Below are 21,251 nucleotides of genomic sequence, written 5' to 3' on the forward strand. Positions count from 1 at the left end.
TTGCATATTGATAGACTTCTGTGCATGTCAGTTGTTCGAGGGTTCAATGCATCATTCTTCCTTAAGAATGAAATGTTCATGTTTTTGCCTACAATAAACATAACTATTTTGATAAGTTCGCTTAATTACAGTCTGATTTCAAACGAAATTGTTCGAAAAGTTCTTTTTTTAATGATTAGTTTATTGGTTTCCTCGAATGTCTGTACTCTTGAGACATTTTCCGGTGTTGAGATATCAAGTAAAAAACTTATTTAGAAATGCTAAGGATACCCAAGTGTTATGTCCTTAGCTTATACGATTATCACGAAATAAGATTGCCAATTTAGATACGCTGACTTATACGACCAACTAGTAATGCTTACACCAGTACAAGCAACCTAAAATTCTTATTAGTCCTTTTTCTGCTTATCACTGCCTGTTGAGTCCAGAACGCCAATCTCAGTCTCCGCATTACCAATCATATATTTCAAACATACAGGGTTTATATACAGACAAATCAAACCTCACCACACCATAAAATAGAAAATAACATTTGTACAAGATCAAGTGAAAAGTGGCTGTGATTGTGAGAAACTGTTACTAATAAATTGGGAATATTTCTAGAATAGTAAATCGTGTCATAATAAGCAATAGGTCAAGTAAAAGCTTATAATAAAGAGAATATGAATATACATATGATATAGTCACTTAATAGTCATACAATAAGAATATACGTATAATATCAGTCCAGAAATAATCCCTAACGGTTACCATTCATTTAATCTCGTCCGGATATAACATCAATTACTCCTTTACAGTAAAAATTTCACACGCTTTACACTCATTAGCATACACGCTGATACACGCAGTGATGTCTCATATAGAATGACCTTGGTCAAAATGACATGAAAACAATATGATCAGAACTACATTGTTTTAGGTTGAACTAAATATTCTGCCTTGTTACTTTGTACAAATTAAACTTTAGTTAATTTAACTACTCTTTAATGAATTTACTTCAACTAATTCGCAAAATATCAAATATTTTAATGTTTACTTATCTAGATATTACAAATACTTCATTACCTTATTATGTTATGGACACTTGCTTATTTTTAGCTTTTCATAAATGTATCACTGATCTATACTTACTTTACATAGATTACTATAGTGAAAATTATGCAAATGCTGACTGTTACTGTTCGTTCTCACTGTTTAACAATGTATTCATACGTTTTGTGGTAATAAATGTTACTTAGAATTGTGATTTACAAATTCTTTTTTACAACATAACTGTACTCAAGGAACTGTTTTCGTCTTAAGAAATCGAACGTAATCTACAATAATGGATTATCAATATTTTTAGTTTTAAAGAAATGATTTTTATTTTTAATAATAAGAATAAGTTTACTTTTTTGTTTTAACCTCTTCTAAGTATTTTTTTCTTCTGTTATCAATATTTGTCAAATAATCAGAGATAAAGATGGTTTGTCTACCTAATTTAGCTAAGTAAAACAATCATGTAGTATATTCTAATTGAATAATTTGATTACTATTAGTCACTATACAGTAAAATTTGTTTGAGCATATTACAAACAATAGTTAGGTATTACAATGAGTTTTTACCAGCTTTTTAAGAACGACACACTTCAAAATTATGATGCCCTAGAAAAAAAATGTAATTTATACTAAGTAGAAACAAAAGAGAGTAGTTTTGCCAAAATATATGGATGTCATACAAAAATAAAAGCAAACAACAACTGATCTATAATATCTATCTTATGCAACTTGTGTAAATAGATTGAAATACTTTATTCTGATCAATAATCCAGTCTACCAATAAACTGAATTATATATACTCAACTGTTATAAATGGTAATTATTTTACATACATGAATCTTCCAAAAATATATACATAAAAATGTACAAATCAATAATAAATGAACAATCATTTGAGAGGACTGTATAAATATTTAATAATTTTCTTGAAATTTTATATATAACATTCAAATTGTATGGAAAGTAAGTTAATTGTTAATTGTGATTGTCATTGACTGACATAATCATAATTAGATGTAAGTAAATATGATATTAAGTTGTTATATTATGCATATTCCAATTGTGTTAGAATAGTCAGTAGAACTTAGATTTGTTTCGTATAAAAAATATTTTCTGTTTTTTAGGTATCATTACCAAGATTTGACTTGATAATTTCGAATAAATTGAGTATTAGGTAGATGGTTATAAATAAATTAATAGATTTGTAATATCCCAGTGGGTAGAAAAATTAGATTTTCTGACGTTTCATGACTTAGTGTAAGTCACTTCTTCAGAGAATAAATAACCAAATGAAAATTAATTCAATTTTAAATAGTACAACGGAACAACATGGATATTATTTATTTTCTGTTTTTATTTCATGTTCTGGTTGTTGAAATTCTTAATATCTTCATTTAAAGTAGATAAGGTATAAGTTTGTATTGTTAAACAAAATGATAGTTTAGCATATTTTGAAATCAAAATCACATAATTAACTGATATTTAAAACAACACACTAACATACCTAAAATCGGAATTATTTTCTGAAATATTACAGTCTTATCTATAAAGTATGAATATGAACTTTATTTGTATTGATCTAACACTTAAGCTAACATTCGATAATGCAATAAGAAGACGAAGTTTATCAAAGGGACTAATTGTTTTAAACTTAAGATAAATCTAGAAAAATTAAGTTTACTAAAGATTGATGTAACTGTAGGACTCAGATTATTGGTTACATCAGATAAGTAATCTCAGTATCTTAATTGAAACAGATTTCTAAAGCATTTTATAGGATGATGCGGAAATTTACTGAAAATGAAGTCACTGCAGTTATGAGGCTGAATGATACTTATATGTAGTAATTCATGCAATAGTATCATTTTGGCGACTCGAAACATGGATATACATTCCGTATGTGAGGAACAATCATTTTATATTAGTGGAGATTTGTTATAAATAAGTCTACGACTATAAAATACTCTGAACGAAATGTATAATTTCACATGCCAAAAGAAGAATGTGCTAAATTGACAAAGTAGCACAAGAAGTGGTTTTAAGGGTTAAATTATAGACATCATTTGTAGAATTAAAATATTAAGGATTTTAGAGTGTTTACTGAGAAACGACAGGATCTAAAAATTTCTACAAACCCCTGATACTAATAATAATCATGTTGTAACCGATGACCAACCTCAAGAGGTAATTCACTGAACTACACTAACCAATGGGGTCCAATCACATCGGGTTTAAAGCGGTCACTTGTTCATGAATGGTATTGAAAGATAGTTAGTTACTTAGTACCACGAGTTAGGAGAAGATAGAAATATAAACCATCATATGCCAGCCAACTCAGAGGTCAACATTTTGAGCGTTTGATGCGAGGCTGGAATATGTTAAGTAGGATTTATGGTAGGGTCTTTGGTGGGCACTGTTCAGCTGTCTAAAGGTTTATGGTTTCTACTGGTTTTCTGACTCAGATCAATTCATCCTACGAACTATAAAATTGAGTAATCTCCAAAATCCCATATTGTTCAAAATTGAATGGGGTTAGTTATGTTAGTGTTTCAGAAGCGCTTGATAAACTAATCATCTGAATGTAAGTCACTGTTCAATGAAGTGACGTTTTATTACTGATTTTGACTGCCAATAGACTATGTGTAACATTCATCTTACAAAGTCTTTAATACATTATAGTTCATATCACGATTAACCTGGGCTAGATAGTCATTGAATGCGATGAAGCATTAGATAGCTATTTTGTTCTTATATGGAAGTACTCAGTAATATACACCAACGGACCCAGCTTAGATCTTACCTAACACATTCAGATCTTATGTCAAACGTTTTATCTTTTGGATCAGTGTGTTGATAATGAATGATTTACAGTTCTAACTCTAGTCAACTCTAGATACTTAACAATCATCTCCCAGCGCGATTGATGATGTTTATCTCTTATTCAATTCCTTTAAATAATACGGAAAAAATGGCAACTCACTAATCAAGAGATAAAGAGATAAAAATGGTGACGTATGTTATATTCAAAAGTAAATGTTCTGAAGAAAAATGTCATGAAAAATCAATGTTCACTAAATAATCCCATGGAACCTAAAGCGTTTAGATATCACAAATAGTCATTAAAAAAGAGAATAAATCCTCAAGAAGATGATGATAATAACAGTTAATTAATCGACCATAATTTTCGATGAATCTATTTCTTTTGATAATATAACCTATTTTCATTGATTTTCGTAAGGGAAATGATATTTACACATTAAATATCTCAACTGATTCCAGAATATTGTTAAATAATCAGATCAATACAATTTATGTGATAATACATCCACTAATGTGATTAGTTAATCACATAATTATTTATTGATCAATTAATTACAAAATGATCTATTGATCGTGTGTATACCGTTGATATTTTCAATAATAAAGCGCTTTTTTTCTTTTATTAACTGACCTTAGGAATTGTAGTGCTAAAACATGAGTGATGTTTGCAAATAGATGATATGGTCAATTTTAATGCGAGTTCTTAAGAATTCACTAAAATACAATAATTTATATTATGACCTGAAATTTATTTTGTGTTCGATTATGTTAATAATTATATAGTTAATTTAGATTACGGAATTCTGTGTGCGCTGTGGTGTGTGTGTGGGTTGATAGTCTATGAAGCCCCTATACTCCATGAAAATATATATTTGTTCGTTTATTATTATAATATTTATACCAAAAGAAATATTGGTTCAGCCAAATAAATGAATCACAAAAAAAGTTTTGTATACACTTACTTAACAAATGAACTTAGATACATACACTCATATATATGTCTACACTGTTGTGTTTATGGAAAGATAGATAGACAGATAGATTATTAAATAAAGTGATTTTGAGTAAAGGTACTCTTTTAAAATGTGGACATATCAAATCTTTTTGTTAACTTAAACACAACTTTTAGTTGTTCTGATTTGTCGAAAAATAACTAGATTAGTTATTTTCTAAAACGAAATAATATAGAACAGTTTTTGCATGAGAAATTTGAAACAAATCATGGTTTGTGAAATGAACAAACCAATTTATGTAAATCAGACATTTTTTTCTACTGAATGTCTAATTTATTCTATGTCCAGTATTAAAAAGAATAGTGTTTAGCTAAGCTGAAAAATGTCAAGTTAATCATCATGGTAGATCTTTTGGTTGATAATCAATGAAGATAAAATGACAATAAAACATTTACTCTTTAGGAGGCATTATTAGCTATGCCGACCTGTTTGATTGAGTTTCGTTCCTTGAGAATCTGTGTCTTTGAAAACAGTTAAATGGGACTTACCTTTTACATTATCTGTATGAGCTATAAAAATCTATATACAATTGACAAAGATCTTCTCAAGAACTCAAAAAAAAAATCAATCAGCAACATGATGATATGAAATATTACTATAAAGAAGTTTAGGTTGTGGCAAGATGGTTACTAAATGTATTCTATGGTTCTCGATTCCCATTCTAGTATGAGTCGTATACATCATGTCAGCAAGTGATGTGGAATTCTTGATATATATATATATATATATATATATATATATATATATATAAAGTTTGGGTGAGTAATTACACATAAAGCGGCATGACTTCAGTTGAAATCTGTATCCAATCCTCTTTAGTTCGATAGTAGATTGATTTCTTTTATAGAAAATCTTTATTCAGTCATTTATTCAGACTTAAACAGACAACTTTTACAACAAAATACTATAAAATTAGGCGACAAAAAGTGACATGTTTTTCGGGTTAGTTTTAAAGTGAAACAGTGAAAATTACATAATATCATAATAACTTCAATAAATAAGTTAGCTATAAGAATTTCCTCATATGTGTTCTACTGACTGATGACTTCTACTATGTAAGATTTATGCAAGTAGTTTAACTATATGTACAGTTATCTTGCTTTTCTTTCTCTATGGCTTTGTGATTGTTCATTCTTCTTATTGGTCTTAATGGGTCTTTATTCTCTGGGTTGAATAGTTTAATCGTGGAACTTTCATTATTCATCAAAATAATACCATCAACTCAAACGTTCGGTTATTAAAACAGATCTTCCTTAATATGTTTACTAACTGGTATTTAGTCTTGGTTTTATGCTTCTTAAAATTCTATTCCAAATTTTAACACAGTTCAAGTTGAATTCAAAGATACAATTAATCACACGGTTTATTTCAAAAGACGTCCCTCGCAACGTTTTAAAGTCAATATTGACAAGAACAAAAGAAGATGACAGCCACTGCATTAGCTTGTTAGGTACACCTACTTTTAAAGACCTCGACAACTTAATTTTAGTTTCCGATTTGTGTTTCGTGTTTCAGTCGTGGTTTTATAGAAGAAAAAACTCAAGGTAAGTGTCTTCTTGATCACGGATTCATCCTACGGTCTTACAAGTTTTCAAACTTGTAAATATTGATTATACAAAGTCATTCTAAAAGTATAAGGTGTAAAAGTATGATAAAACTATATTTTATCCGCGCAATATTTTAAACATATTAAACTATCTTCAAATGATGTCGAGGAAACTGAATCATTTATATAAAATCTATTTGTCAATATTTCTTACACAGTATGACTTAATCACAAAATAAATTAATAATGATAATAATGATAAATATTTTAGCCATAAAAATTAGTTCAACATATTATTACCGAATATCTAATTTTTCGTTAAACAGACAACACAGTTTATGTATCAAAAATTTAAAAGTTTATCAAAATTTCATTGAATTTTCAAGGGTACAATTCATTCTGAAAATGGATTTAAATTGCTTATTTTTACATGTAACTCTAAGATGTACTTCTCTCTGTATTCAAAAGCTCATAAATTTTCAGTATGGGGTTGTGTAGATCGTTAAGTTTTTAATTGAGATCATGAATCATGAGGTAATTTTCTTCTTTCTAGTGAGAAGCCGTGACCTGTGGATCTAATCCATGTCAGGTAGTGACAGGTATCTACCTCCGACAATGAAAGATGGTCGAAAAGTCTCGTGGATTAGTTGAAGTTAGATATTAAGACCTTTGGATACCGGTTCAAAGGTCTAGAGGTCAAGCGTTCACGCGCAAGACCCGAGGTTCTGGGATCGTGGGTGCGCACTGCTGAGGGGTCCCATACTTGAACGAAACGGCCATCCAGTGCTTCCAGGTTTTAAATGGCGGTCTAATATTCATCGATCCACGATCTCAATCAAGAAATCTTATGAATTTCTCCTTATCATATTTTAGTTTAGTTTGAAAATGTTCTATGTGGTTCGACTAAAGTCAGTTAAATGGAAACCATGTAATTAAAAAAAGTGAATTCATCATTGAAAATGATGGGTTACAGGGAATTTCATTAAATCTGTCGAATCAATAGTAAATTTGGTATATATCTATTAAAGATAAAATCCACCCAAAAAAGGTTCTTCACCTTTTTTATCTCAATGCTAACAGTCAGTAGTCACAGAACTTTACTTCAATGCCTTCATTTGACTATGATAATAAAAGAAAATATAACAAAATAACCAATGATCAATTTGAAAATAAACCACCTAGTATATTACTTGACTACCGATTCCCAACATCTTATAGACATTGTTCAGGGTGAGATACAATTTTTGCTTAGATTATTTCAATGGTCAGTGACTATGATAGTTAGTTGGGCTCGTTCAACAGAAATTTTAATGGATAAGATGTCTGTCTTCTAATTAATTGGCCACCTGTTTGAAACTGCCCCATTTACTTTTATAAATGTAGTTTGATAGTATTATTTGATATCTCACAAACAGTATGATTCGAAGTTGAGTACGTAAGCCTGTATGTAGTAAATACGTTATATTAATTAAATCGTTTGGTAGTGTGAGCTGAAGGGAAGTTAAAGGGTTCTAACCAATTTTACCTCTGAAATAAGCAAAGTCAAGTAAATATATGGTAGTTTCTTTTAAATAAACCAGAGCAACCGTTGTTTTTATATAGATTTAAGGAAACAAATCAGACTGTATAAAACACTTTATATATTCGCTTCTAATAGTTTAACATCTGTAAGTCTCTCCAGTTGATGATGATCAACCATAACTAATGTACACATGCCTTCATGGAATACACCTATTCCAGTGTCTACTGAGATCTCAGTGTAGGTATAGCTGTAGCTTATTGGTTAAACCGATCAGCTTTCGATGGATCTGAACGTCGTTTTACTTTCTTCAATCTAGACAACTGAAAAGTTTCATTTGTCCTTATATATCATTATAACTTTAAGTCAAATATGTAAACCCATAAGTAGTAGATGAGTTCCATCTAGACCTGAATATATTTTAGTCCAACTCATAATACTATAAGCTACAAATATTTTTTCATATCATAGCTGATCCCATCTCACGCACAAATAGTAGTTGCGAACACTTGTAATCCATTCGTTTAGTAAATAAATGATGAGTTAAATAATTGTAAATTACAAACTACATATGCATGGTAACCGATTCTGATAAGTTGTCTGATATACTTCTGTTTTTTTTCTATTTGAAAATATCATAACAGAATGCTTTCTTACCCTCACTCAGGTGAATTATGACCATATTATTGTCTCTCTTGTTTGTTAATTTGCCTCACTCCACGTACCAGAAGGAAGTCATTATTTACGGAAAAATGTATCATAATAAATGCCATATGAATTGGGAACAACATTAAATTCATTATATTCATATAGTAAAGCAGTTTTCTGTTAAATTGTATTAAGTATAAATTTTTTTATCTCAGGGAAATATCAACTACTAAAATGCTGGAAGTTCATTTCGAATGTTGTTTTAACTAATCAACAGAAATCTAAGTAAATAGAAACATATTCATTCAACTGTATAATTGAAAAAACGTAACATTTATAGCTATTAATTATTAGATAACTCCAATAGTTAAGTAAGTTATTCATCTATTATGTTATTAAACTGGGAAGCTTATTGAATTCGTTAACCCTTCCATACTTTGTAATTAATTAGACTGATTTGCAATTAGTAATTTAACATAGATTTGTTGATATTTTAATCCTATAACTTGTTTAACTAATAATAATGTTTGCTCACCAGGTTCACAGTATGATACGATGTTAAGTAATTAAATACTACTTGGAAGGGTTATCCTTGACAACATAACTATGGTTAAATTCATTTGGTTTTGTTTGTTTAAATCTTCCCAATGATGTTTAGAACTACAATTGATCGGTGTCTTATAACTAAGACTAATTGCTATTACATTTCATATAGTAAAAGTTAAATAGGATTTGAATAGGAGTCTCTGTGATTTCATCTGTTCTAAATGTCCAAGAAGCAACTTCTTTTACGTTCTTATCAAAGGTTGCTTTAGTCATGAGATTTCGGATTATTCTTTCGGTTTATTTTTTAAAGGTAATGTCACTATTCTATTCAGCAGAAAATAAAAGCTATAATTAAAATGCCTAGAATACTTTTAATTAGTAGATTCTTATACGAACCGGCTAGAATAAACACTGTTGATAGTAGTTATTTTCATAACCAGATGTCAATTAGTGCTACAGTTTTGTTAAGACATGTAGTTAACAAATAAATTTGTTTGTTTACCTTGCAGAGAGGCTGTCTGATAATCAAAAGAGTCAAAGTTAAGAATTTGACTAAGAGAACGGCTTTCTTTAATTTTCAATTATTCTTTCTGTCTTCAGACTCATTCACTTCAATTAAGCGGAAAAACATACATCACTTGTCTTTTTCGCATATATTACTACAATTTTGGAAGTAGCATATATTCTCATAGAAATAATCAATTTAGGCAATGAATACAGCCATGATCGAGTTAGAGAAAGCTTCAATTCTTTGGATATTGTAAAAGACCATATAAAATGAATAAAATTCTAAAGAGATCAATAAACCATCTTTCACATAATTATATTATTTTTATGTCTATTGTAACCCATAGTAAGAATATTGACTAGATACATTTTTCTCTAATGTAGAACCTTTGAAACTTTGGAATTTCTGATGAGGTATCTGGAAACTGCTTGCTTAATAAACGATTGGATATATTAATTACTAAGTGAAGCTTTACTCTAAACAATTGGCTTACTACCTAATGGTTATATTTTCCATAATAAGCTGGTTTTAATTTACTTGATTGGTTGGAATAAGATATACCACTTGTCTACACGAACGTTCATTGTTATTCATGGCAAACTATTCGGCAGTATTTTTAGCACAATTTTACAGGAGTGTGTTTAACCAAACTTCGACGATGATAATGATAACTTATTACTGGCTTTTTTCCTATCTACAATGAAATAATCGATTCTGTCCAGTTGGTAAACAAATAATAGTAAATAATTCGTAGATTATTTGATATAAAATGACAGATATATTCATTATTATTATGACAAGTACAAGAGTATACTCAATGTTGTGGTAAGTAGATGGAAATATTATATAGATGATGAGTTTAACCATATATATGCACCCTTATGTTTTTACTGATGTGGTGTTCTTAATTGGAGCGGAATGATTATCCAATATTCTCCGGTTTCAATAGCTCTCTGGCATTACCTTGTAATGTATTTAACTTTGAGTAATGTTATGTTTGTATACAATTTATACAAAAAAGGAAGGATTTGTAGCCTTTGTTTATAAATATTGCAAATTTTTCAATTTTATTAAAATACAATCCCCTAGAATAATGTAAATACGTATTGCGTTTTATCTCTCATTATGTCGGTTTATTTCATTTGATAGGACCACCTAGGATATTTAGAACGTATTTTTGATTAGAAAACAGTTCCCTAATATGTCTTTTAGCTAAATAATTTAGGTAGTATATCCTGTTCAAATGGTTCTTGATTGTTTAGATAAGTTGATAACACTATTAAAGATCCTATGATGTGATGTCATTCGGTTAAACTTTCCTAGATTTTGAAGAAATCAACTGACAGTTACTGGGAAGCATATTGACCTGATACTGTCTAGTATCTCCTTATGACAACATATTAATTTCGTAAGGTGATATTTTTCCTAGTTATTTCCAGGGAGTCCAAAATTACCCTTCATCAAAATCTTTAGAAGCCCAGAAAACATCAAGAAATGTCCCATCCGATCAGTAATGAGTAAAAGCTCAACAGAAATATCTAAAAAAAGAAGGATTTTTGTGTTATGATTTTGACTGGATAGTTACCTATACAGTTGAGATATTTGATATGTTTCCAGAAAGTTCTGAAAAATCAACTTTCGATTTTCTGTACATGAACTAATCTTGAAGTAAAGCTCTTATTCACACTTCACAACTTTTCCTTATTGTTCGAGTTGACGTGTAGAAGTAACCTGGGATTATAGTAAATGGCTAGGAAGAAAGTAATAAAGGTTCTAGCAGCAAAGTTATCAGATTTCAAAATACCTAGTTCAGTGGTATGTGATCACTTATAGTATAAGTAAACCGTGCTGTTCAGTTAGGTGGTGTATCGAATTCGACCAGTTTTACAATGTTTTAGTCATGAAATGACTACAAGTAAAAACTACTGAGGTACATTTTGAATTAACCAATTATTTCATTTTAGTTTTAAACATCTCAAGTGTACTCTCACTGTCCAATACGGTTCTGAACCCTGTTTATTCGATGCCGATTACACTTTAATTAGTTAACCCAAAGGGATATATCTAGAGCTATCATAATTTACAATTTATATATTCTGAAAATAATGATTACAGAATTCACGCCAGTTTACAGGCATGATCAATTTGATATAAACAGTAACATTAGATGTAGAGAGCAAACATGTGATAGAAGAAAGTTTTAAGTGTACTAGTTCAGTGAGTGTTTAGATAGTACATGTACTACAGCGATCCAATGCATCAGCCGGGAACTTTTAATTTTTCTTAAATGGACAACCTGTTGATTTATGAACGGTGTAATTAAGGTCATTTCCTGTGCCAGATCGAATTAATGATAATTATCTACAACTCGAGAAACTAAAACTAAAACAGAGAGCAAGAAACAACAAAGCAGTAATTACCAAAATATATGAATCAGGTCTACTTAAATGCGTGTGTCATGTGACACAGTGATATACTGTTTATGTTATTCAAATTAGTTAAACTTGCTAGGGACGGTGTTAACATATTGACAGCAAGTGGGTGGTTTTACTTAGGGAATTCACTAATAAAGATGGCTAAACATTTAAAGTTCCTAAAATATCACTTGTGGAATGAGATACACTTGCATCGATGCAGTAAACAAATAATGGGAGTGATTTTATCGTACGGATAGATTGTGGTAGGTTATTCCATAGTCTAGAAAATTTACAGGTGAAGTAATTCATATAAAGAGATAATTTAGAATGAGTTTGTTTCACTAGTGCCAAGGAATTACGGATGTCATAATGAGAAGTTTCTGTATATTGAACCACGTGATTGGATGTAAACGATAGTTTATTAAGTAGTTTGAAGAATAAGTTAAGATTTAGTTTGAGTCTCCTCTTCCATAAAGGGCCTGGCCCAAATTCATTGCATCTAGAATCATAAGTTAAGGTACAATCAGCTCCAAGAATACGAAGTGTAAATCGTCTCTGTACTGATTCCAGCCTTAATTTATCCTTTATGCGCGCACTGCTAAGAATAAACGTGCAATATTCTAGAAGAGGTCGAACACAAACTTTGTACATTAAAATACGTGACTCATTGTTATAAAGGTTTCGATTTATGTAACCTACAAGACACTGAGACTTAGAGGTCTGTTTCAATATCTGTTCTGTAAACGACAAGTCGTGGGAGTACCTAGGTCCTAAGTCCACTACTGTATGTAACCTAGATAACACTTCACCATTTATGGTAAGATCTAAGTTGAGTGATGTATAATATATTATGTATAATATCATTTAAATTTCACCATAAGTCGAACGATGACCGGGTGATTATCTTATTATATTTCATACGTAAACTCCTAATAAACAACAATAGTTGTAAATTACAGATACAATCAATTTTATTCTAGAATTTACCATAATATTATGATGCAAACTATGATATATGCATAGGTATTGATGGAATTTTGAAGTAGTATTTTTCACAGCACTTTGCAATAAATCAACATATATTTATGAATATTATCCGATAACCTTTTCGGAACTTCAGCCTTTTCAACAACTGAACATTACTTCATAACCTATTCATTAATATTTTCCATAGATTGTTCAATCGTAAAATAAAGAAAATGCCTGACATTTACATCGTGAAAGTAATTTTCTTTTAGTCAAATTTTACTCCCTCCGTCCATCTTATTATTATTCTTACTTTGTAACCTAGTTTATGGGACATTTTAAAATGTAATTCTAATTAAATTGTCATTCGTTTACGTGACTTGCGCATCATTGATTTCTTTATTATTACTCTGCAAAGGTTAGTATGATGATAGGTGTATTTTTCTCTGCAGGGTTATTTTTATTTACAATTTTTAGCAACTGACAGATATTTATTGGAATTTAAAAAGCAGTTTTTCATGGAGTTCTTAGAAATAAGTCAGTTACAACATAGGACCAGGCACATATATTCATCGGTCCAAGTTGCCACACATCATTAGCACAGCAAGATGAACACCAAATTCATAGTAGTTACTTCAATGGTAGTAATATATAAAACATTGTATATAATGATATAATAGGTTCGTAGAAAGAAAGGTTTAAAGCAATTTTAATCTCACGGTTTAGGGGAAGACAAAGAGTGTATACACCTACGCCATTGTAATTGATTATGGGCCATGTCACTCAGAGTCTCCAACCTATGGTTACAATAGTTGCGTGGGCCTCAACCAAATAGTCTGCATCTACCAACATGGTTCAGACCAAACGTTAGTGACTTCAAGGATTGATGCCATGTTTTGGTTTGGTCATCCCTAACTGTTATTCTAACCGTCTTCAATATATATATATAATGAGAAGTCCTTATTTAGAACAAAATAACTGTCCAACCACTCCGTGATTTATTTTCCAGTTGATATCAGATCATTGTCACACTTATTGTGATGTTATACAAATTGTCCAGAAAACTGTAGTCATCAACTATAGATCATTGATAATGACCATGCTGTTGAGGAAAACAACATTAATTTGAATAAGCAAAGTTTGAAAAACAGTTTAATCTTAAACCATTTAATTGATCCTTTTTTTTTCTCAAACTGATGTAATTAGTGATTTCTATAGTGAAGTTTTTGAATATTAAACTGTCAGGATCGATACAGATAGTATCTGAAATTCAATTATTCATACTAGGCAGTAAATGCACTACATTAACTTATGTTGTTTCGACAATACAGTTCATAACTTTTAGTTTATCATAAGTAGTATTCAAGAGAGTTATTGATGAATTCATAGTTCAATAGGTAAAACATTATTCAGTCGGAATTAATGTTAACAGAATCAAAACGTTTCATTAATAAATTCAGAATAGTTGATTATATTATTGATATACGAGTTTATGTTTGTCAATTAATCATATTTAGTTGGTTTGAGCCAACCAAATGTTTCTGTCACATCATTGGCTGTGTTTAAATGCATATATGGAAAGGTACTAACAATATTTTTGCCATACTGGTCAGTATAGAGAATTCAGAGGTTATTTCATCGTGGTTAGCTAGCAGTAGAATAGGAGATTGTATATTGCATTAGTTAATTGCTTAAGCATTCTAAGGTGGATTTTTTTACATTATGATTCCAGCAAGTCACCGGTTGCTTCATACATGGAAACAGTAATATTTTCAGACTTAGAATAAATGAGATAGTCATTTAATGATGGAGTAAAGGAAACACAATAAAATCTAAAGTCTTTGTAAAAACAAAATATACCATACTAAGTTATAACTTGAATAAGTGAAATGCTATTATCTACTCGATGATAATAATAATAATAATAATAATGGTTTAAATCCCCATTACTTTCGAATCAATTTACTTGACTTTGTGAATATTCTTAAAAAGGAAATTTATATGAAATTCACTCTACGGGAACTCTTCAAAAATAACAATTTACTACTAGCTTATAAGTTAGTAACTGTTTATTAAAGGAAGTTTGAAATGTTAAGGACTTTGATTTTTTCAACAATTGTAAATTCATCAAATGTGTTATTCAAATTTGTAATGTATTCATTGATTGTAATAGAATGAATGTTTGTCAAAAGTCTCAATCTTATTTTATTGATGTAGATATATTTAACTTTTCAAAGATGATAAACTAGATCATATTGTTCTTTTTTGATCAATTCCGATTCATCATAAAATTTTTATCTTAGTATTTTAATGAAGGTGTAAAGTGTTTAGATGAATGATTTGAACATAAAATTATCTCTATGTTAATAAACTTACTGACAAGTGAAATGATCATCTTTTACATTTCCAAATTGTTTCTCATATGATAGAATAAATTTATTTTCATTACAAATTTCTTAAAATTTATGATTAGACAAGTGCAGGGTTTTTTTTATAAAAAAAACATTTAACAATTAGTACTAATTACTTAACAAGTTCAATCAAATACTTTAAAACATGGAAATAGTTTAATATTATTGCTACATAGTAATTTTTACTTTGAGACAAAAATAAAACGGTTACTTATTTTATAACCTTATGTAATTATAATTATAAGGTTGAAAATGTTCAACCAAATGTCATTACAATTATAAACCACCTGTTATGTAATCTATATTTTTCCTACATAGAGAAAAACAACAAACTATATGTATGAAACTAGTTTATTATATCACTAAGACTTTTCATTTACTTAGTGGATTTTTGTATCTTGTATCATTTTTATTGGTTGACTGGAATCATATTGTTTTTTTTCTTCAATTTTCTCTAGATTCATGAAGTTAGCAGGAAGATCATTTTCATAATGAACCAACATTAAGGTTATACAATTGAATTGATCATTATGGAGGATTGAACAAATATTTTAATTTAAACGATTAGATATTTTGGATTAATCATTAAGAGATCGAACTGATGATCTGTAACATGTATAGCTAACAAGATACCTTTAAGACCTTAGGTAGAAATTTAATGGTTCAGTGTTTAACACTAGCTAATTTGTGATTTTAAACGTTTAACATCCAAATCATCATACAGTTACTAGTTTTTTCGATTAGGAAGATTTCTGAAGTCAATTTTTAACTAAATTTACTTCCGGACTGAAAATAATCAACGAATAGTCACTTCATAAATTAACCATATATATATATATAGTGAATTTTTTGTTCTGACTTATGTAATAAACTTTAACATTTTTATCTTTCAACCTATATTTCTACAGATAACAGATGTCTTCAAACCCAAGTCAGAGTGTTCAAACGTTGGGTGAATGTATTACTGAAACAGGTAAATGATTAGTCAATATGTCGTTATATCATACTTTTCTGCTAGAATTTACTGTTTTATGTTAAATTTTGAAAAAAAACCCAGTTGTTCGAACTAATAATGTTATTTATTCGTGTACGAGTATTGTGAACAAGTCATCTTTCGGCTATAACTTCAAATCATATTCCGGTCTGACTTTATGTGGAGAAATTTTCTTGATAAAACTTAAATCAACCTACTGGACCAAACATTAGGAATATTTAATTTCAGTCGCTGATATTTTTTTACAAATATGGTTCACATATGACTGTAGCAATAATTCTTTCAAAGTTTTCACATATGTATATGATTTCATATTTATAAACACAGACATATTATTGATAAGTATATTCATATCTGATTATTTATTTTTATTCTCCCCCTAGGCAAATGCCAAGGAAATCAATGATGTATTGGAAATATTTACTGATCATGAAAATTTGTATAATTTATGCAAGTACCTAGCAAGTCAAAAAGTGGCATATGTAAGTAGTATATCAAAGTAAAAAAGAAATGCGAGTATATATATATATAATCATGTACTATTAAGTTTCAGTAGTGATCCTCAAGTGTTTTTTGTCAGCTATACATCAACTTCCTTGACTGTGAGAAGGGTTTGACTGAGTGGTTATGACGACCTTATGGGGCCTTCTTAAACATTATGGCGTACCTGAGAAAATCGTCAATGTCTTCCGGAATTCATACGACGGACTACAATGCAAAGTCGTGCATGGAAGACAGCTGATAGATTCATTCCAAATGAGAACTGGAGTCAGACAAGACTGCTTGCTTTCCCACCTCCTCTTTCTTCTAGTGGTTGAATGAACTGTGAAGAACCCTACATTTGAGGGGAAGCATGGAATAAAATGGACAGTTTGGATGCAATTAGACGATTTGAACTTTGCAGATTACCTGGCCCTTCTGTCCCATACACACAAACAAATGCAGATGAAGACGACCAGTGTAGTAGAAGTCTCTGCATCAATAGGCCTCAGCATACACAAGGAAAAACCAAGATCGTCAAATACAACACGGAGAATACCAACCGAACCACACTTGATGGAGAAACTCTCGAAGGGGTGTAAAGTTTCATGTGCCTCGGAAGCATCATCGATGAACAAGGAGGATCGGATGCAGATGTAAAGGTGAGGATTGGCAAAGGAACATATGGAACTCAAAACAACTGCCAACCAATATCAAAGTCAGAATCTTCAATACTTACGTCAAGACAGTTCTACTGTACGGAGAACTACTACAACCATTATCAAGAAGGTATCAGTATTTATCAACAATTATCCATGAGAGATACTGAATGTCCGTTGGCGAGATACCAGCTGCAATAGTTTACTGTGGGAGAGAACAAACCAGCTTCCAGCTAAAGAGGAAATTAGGAAAAGATGCTTAAAGTAAATAGGACTTACACTGCGGAAATAATCAAACTGCATCCTGAATGGGAACGAAAAAAGGAAGGCCTAAGAACACACCGCGCCGGGAATCGTAAGCAGATATAAAAGGATAAATAGCAACTGGAAAGGATTACTCAGATCAGAGTTAGATGGAGAATGATGGTGGGTGACCTATGCTCCTTCACGAAGGTAATAGGAGCAAGTAAGTAAATAAATAAATACACTAGTGTCCTGAAAATTGATTAGTAATTAACATTGTCATCTACAGAGGAAAGATGTTTTAGATTTTGAAACAATCTTAAGTCTGGTGATGTTAGAACGTTGATAATTTTGTCATGAAAAATATACATAAATTTCAAACAACTAAATCCTTTGATAAATCTAAACAGAGCACGAAAAACAATGTTCGCAGAATAAAATACAACCTAAAATTAAAATTGTTAGCATAATCATTGACAAATGATGAACATACTTTAATTTGCAGAATTTAGATATGATTTCGGTTACGTTTCAAGCACTTTGTTCAAATAATTAAAATAACCCATAGTGTCATTGAATAAGAAGAAGAGAATTCAGCGAAGAAAATTTTCTTTTCGGCGAAATCATTTACTTAAGCTGTACATTCCATATAACTATACATATGAATGTACAGCTTAAGTAAATGATTTCGTCGAAAAGAAAATTTTCTTCGCTGAATTCTATTTTTCTTACTTTGTTCAAACTTTACAAACTAAAGTATGTTCAATATTTGTTAACAATTATTCTGATCATTGTAATTTTAGGTTGTATGTAGCTAATGAAAAGTCGTTAAATGTGCTGAGTTCATTTTATCCGTCAGACCTTGTTGTTTTTGCTCTGTTTAAACTTAAATAAATGATTTTGTGATAAAAGGATATAAATAGTATGTAGTAATTAGTTTGTACTGTTGAAAACCTTTAATACTGAATGAACTACTTGTCCAAATCAGTTTCTAGCGTGCACTTGATGTAGCACCAGTTCGTGAAGAAAACTATATTTAAAAAAGTATTAGGCTTTCAGAAAATAGAACTCTCTTCATGACCTCCATGACTTGAAGAAAAAGTATCCAAATATGCTAATTTTGTGAAACGATGAGTAGAAACTTTATTTTAAAAGTTAGTATCAAATGAATTTGATTTCCTACAGTGCAAATTTAAAAAATTCGAATGAATATAAATTTGCCAAAAACAGTAAAATTGTATGCACACACTTTTGGGACTGAAATAAGTCGATGACTTGTTTTCCTCACTGATTGTTTTCAAGTTAACTAACTTGGAAAACTACTCGTGTACAATAATGTACTTTATGTCTGTAAATCCGTACATGTATAAATAAGTCGGGTAACTAACTTGTGAAGACCGATAATTTGGTTGAAAGCACACAATTATAGCCTCTGTTAATTCACCTGGGTTTCTGAGTCACTGTTAAAAACTATTCATACAACCTTGAACATTAAAACTTCTTATATGTCTCTAGCAGCCAGAATCCACTGCATTCTAGGCCCATTGTGTACAGAGTTGATAAATTATATAGGGTCGGCTAGAGTTAACAAATAATTAGGCTAAAATATAGCTTATAAAATATTTGGAAATTCTAAATTTAATCAAACGTGTTTACCACAAGAAATTTTGAAAGACCAAAATGTGTTGTACAAAAACTCCCTTTTTTCGCAGACTGTCCAACTGATATCAATACACAAAATTGGATTTTTCCGAAATATTCAGTTTCCGGATATCATAAGCTGAAGTATCATTAAACATTTATTCCTGTCGACAAATTTGCAAAATAGTTCAATGTCACAAAGGAGTGTATTTAGTTCTGAATCATATTTTAAGGTAGCCTACTGAAAACCCTAAACTCTATCATCTACAAGAAACTCATACTCCGTCGTTTCAGGTAGAGCGACATGTGTTCTAGAATTCTTTGCCATTTTATTTCTTGTAATATCAAACTAATCTAAAAGAAGGAAACAATGATATACATAAATAAATAGCTAAAATATTTTCTGTTTTCGTCTTATTGATATTCAAGAGTAAACCGATCAAGCCCTTTATATATGAGTTTGTCTCGATCAAATGTCATGGACTTGTATGCTATTACATTTTGATTATATTTCTGATGGATCCAAAATACTTGTTTGAAGCAGTAGATTCAAAACGTATTGGAAACGTCAACACTCAAATAATGAGTCATCCACATAGTAATTTATAAATAAGAATAAACTCACCATGGATTTCGTTGCTAGCCACTATTCAGACTACATTCTGAAAAGACGCCAATTAATTATTGAATAAACGAACTGAAAGAAATACTTTTTTAAAATCATACTGATATAAATGTTTCAAATTTGAAAATAAGATCAGTACCATTGTAGTGACAAATATTGCTAAAAGTCTAATGAGATTCTGAAAATTAGGAGAATAAAAAGTCTCTTCTAAATCTCTGTGATTTGTTCAACTGAGCACTAGTTATAAGTACAAACTAGTTTACTGGTTTAGGTGATGAGAGCGGTTGTACATGTCTTTTGAACATCGAGATTTTGTTTAATTATATTGATTTTACCCGTATTTAGTAGATAAATAAATTAATCATTCGGTAAGCTACGCGGTACTCTAGATGTTGTTTGAAAAACTCTATTCATGTAAACTTAGTGTCGAGCATCCATAAATAAAGAGTTGTAAAACTAATAATTTCTGTTAATCACCTTTTGTCAAACTATGTAATATATTCATTTTTGTATTGGTTGCTTGAATCCTCCTGTTGGTATTTTTGGACTGCGATTGATCACTATCTCATTGGCATATCTGCATCCTGTGCAGATTACCTCAATACTGCCTTAAGTCTTAAGCATTATAAGCAAAGGTGAATGGTAGCTAGCAGTGGAATTCAGGACGCGCGTTTCGTCCTATATGGGACTCGTCAACTAGATATACCTGCAACTCAGAATTGACGTTCACCCCGAAACTCGAACCTAATACCTTTCGCTTCAAAGCCATCACATTATCCACTTAGCTAATGAGTCCTGATATCCGCTAGTTTGTGCAATGGGGTGTAATACATTTCTAAGAAATTTGACGACAATCTTGTTTGACTAGTGAACATAGCAATATATGAGCATCCAAATGAGTAGATAAACATAAAAGAGACTCATTCAAATAGTTTGTTCTTATTTCTAATTATTGAGAGGCATTAACTGTAAAGTTAAGTGAATATCACGTGAACATATAATAAAATTCTCCAAATCCCTAATTATTTACCATTTGATGTACCGATTTTATAACAACCTATGTCAACTTATTCGACAAATAAAATCATTGAACTTAGTAATGACGTATTATTTGTTTTCATCTTTCTAAAATGCAAATAATTCGATACTCTGCATTACTGTTAATAAGTTCACTTTT

General features: G+C 30.2%; 1 protein-coding gene across 2 annotated transcripts in view; it reads left to right on the plus strand.

Annotated features, from left to right (window-relative positions):
- MS3_00003861 (uncharacterized protein) overlaps positions 1–21,251 on the plus strand; it is a 248,629-nt gene that overhangs the window by 7,163 nt on the left and 220,215 nt on the right. For both annotated transcript variants that reach the window (XM_051211722.1, XM_051211723.1), the window contains exons 2-3: positions 16,341–16,405; positions 16,810–16,908. In XM_051211722.1, coding sequence (XP_051071819.1) covers positions 16,341–16,405; positions 16,810–16,908 — 164 coding nt within the window. The remainder of the gene's footprint in view (positions 1–16,340; positions 16,406–16,809; positions 16,909–21,251) is intronic.

This window comes from Schistosoma haematobium, chromosome ZW, assembly GCF_000699445.3.
Source record: "Schistosoma haematobium chromosome ZW, whole genome shotgun sequence".
Classification (NCBI taxonomy): domain Eukaryota; kingdom Metazoa; phylum Platyhelminthes; class Trematoda; order Strigeidida; family Schistosomatidae; genus Schistosoma; species Schistosoma haematobium.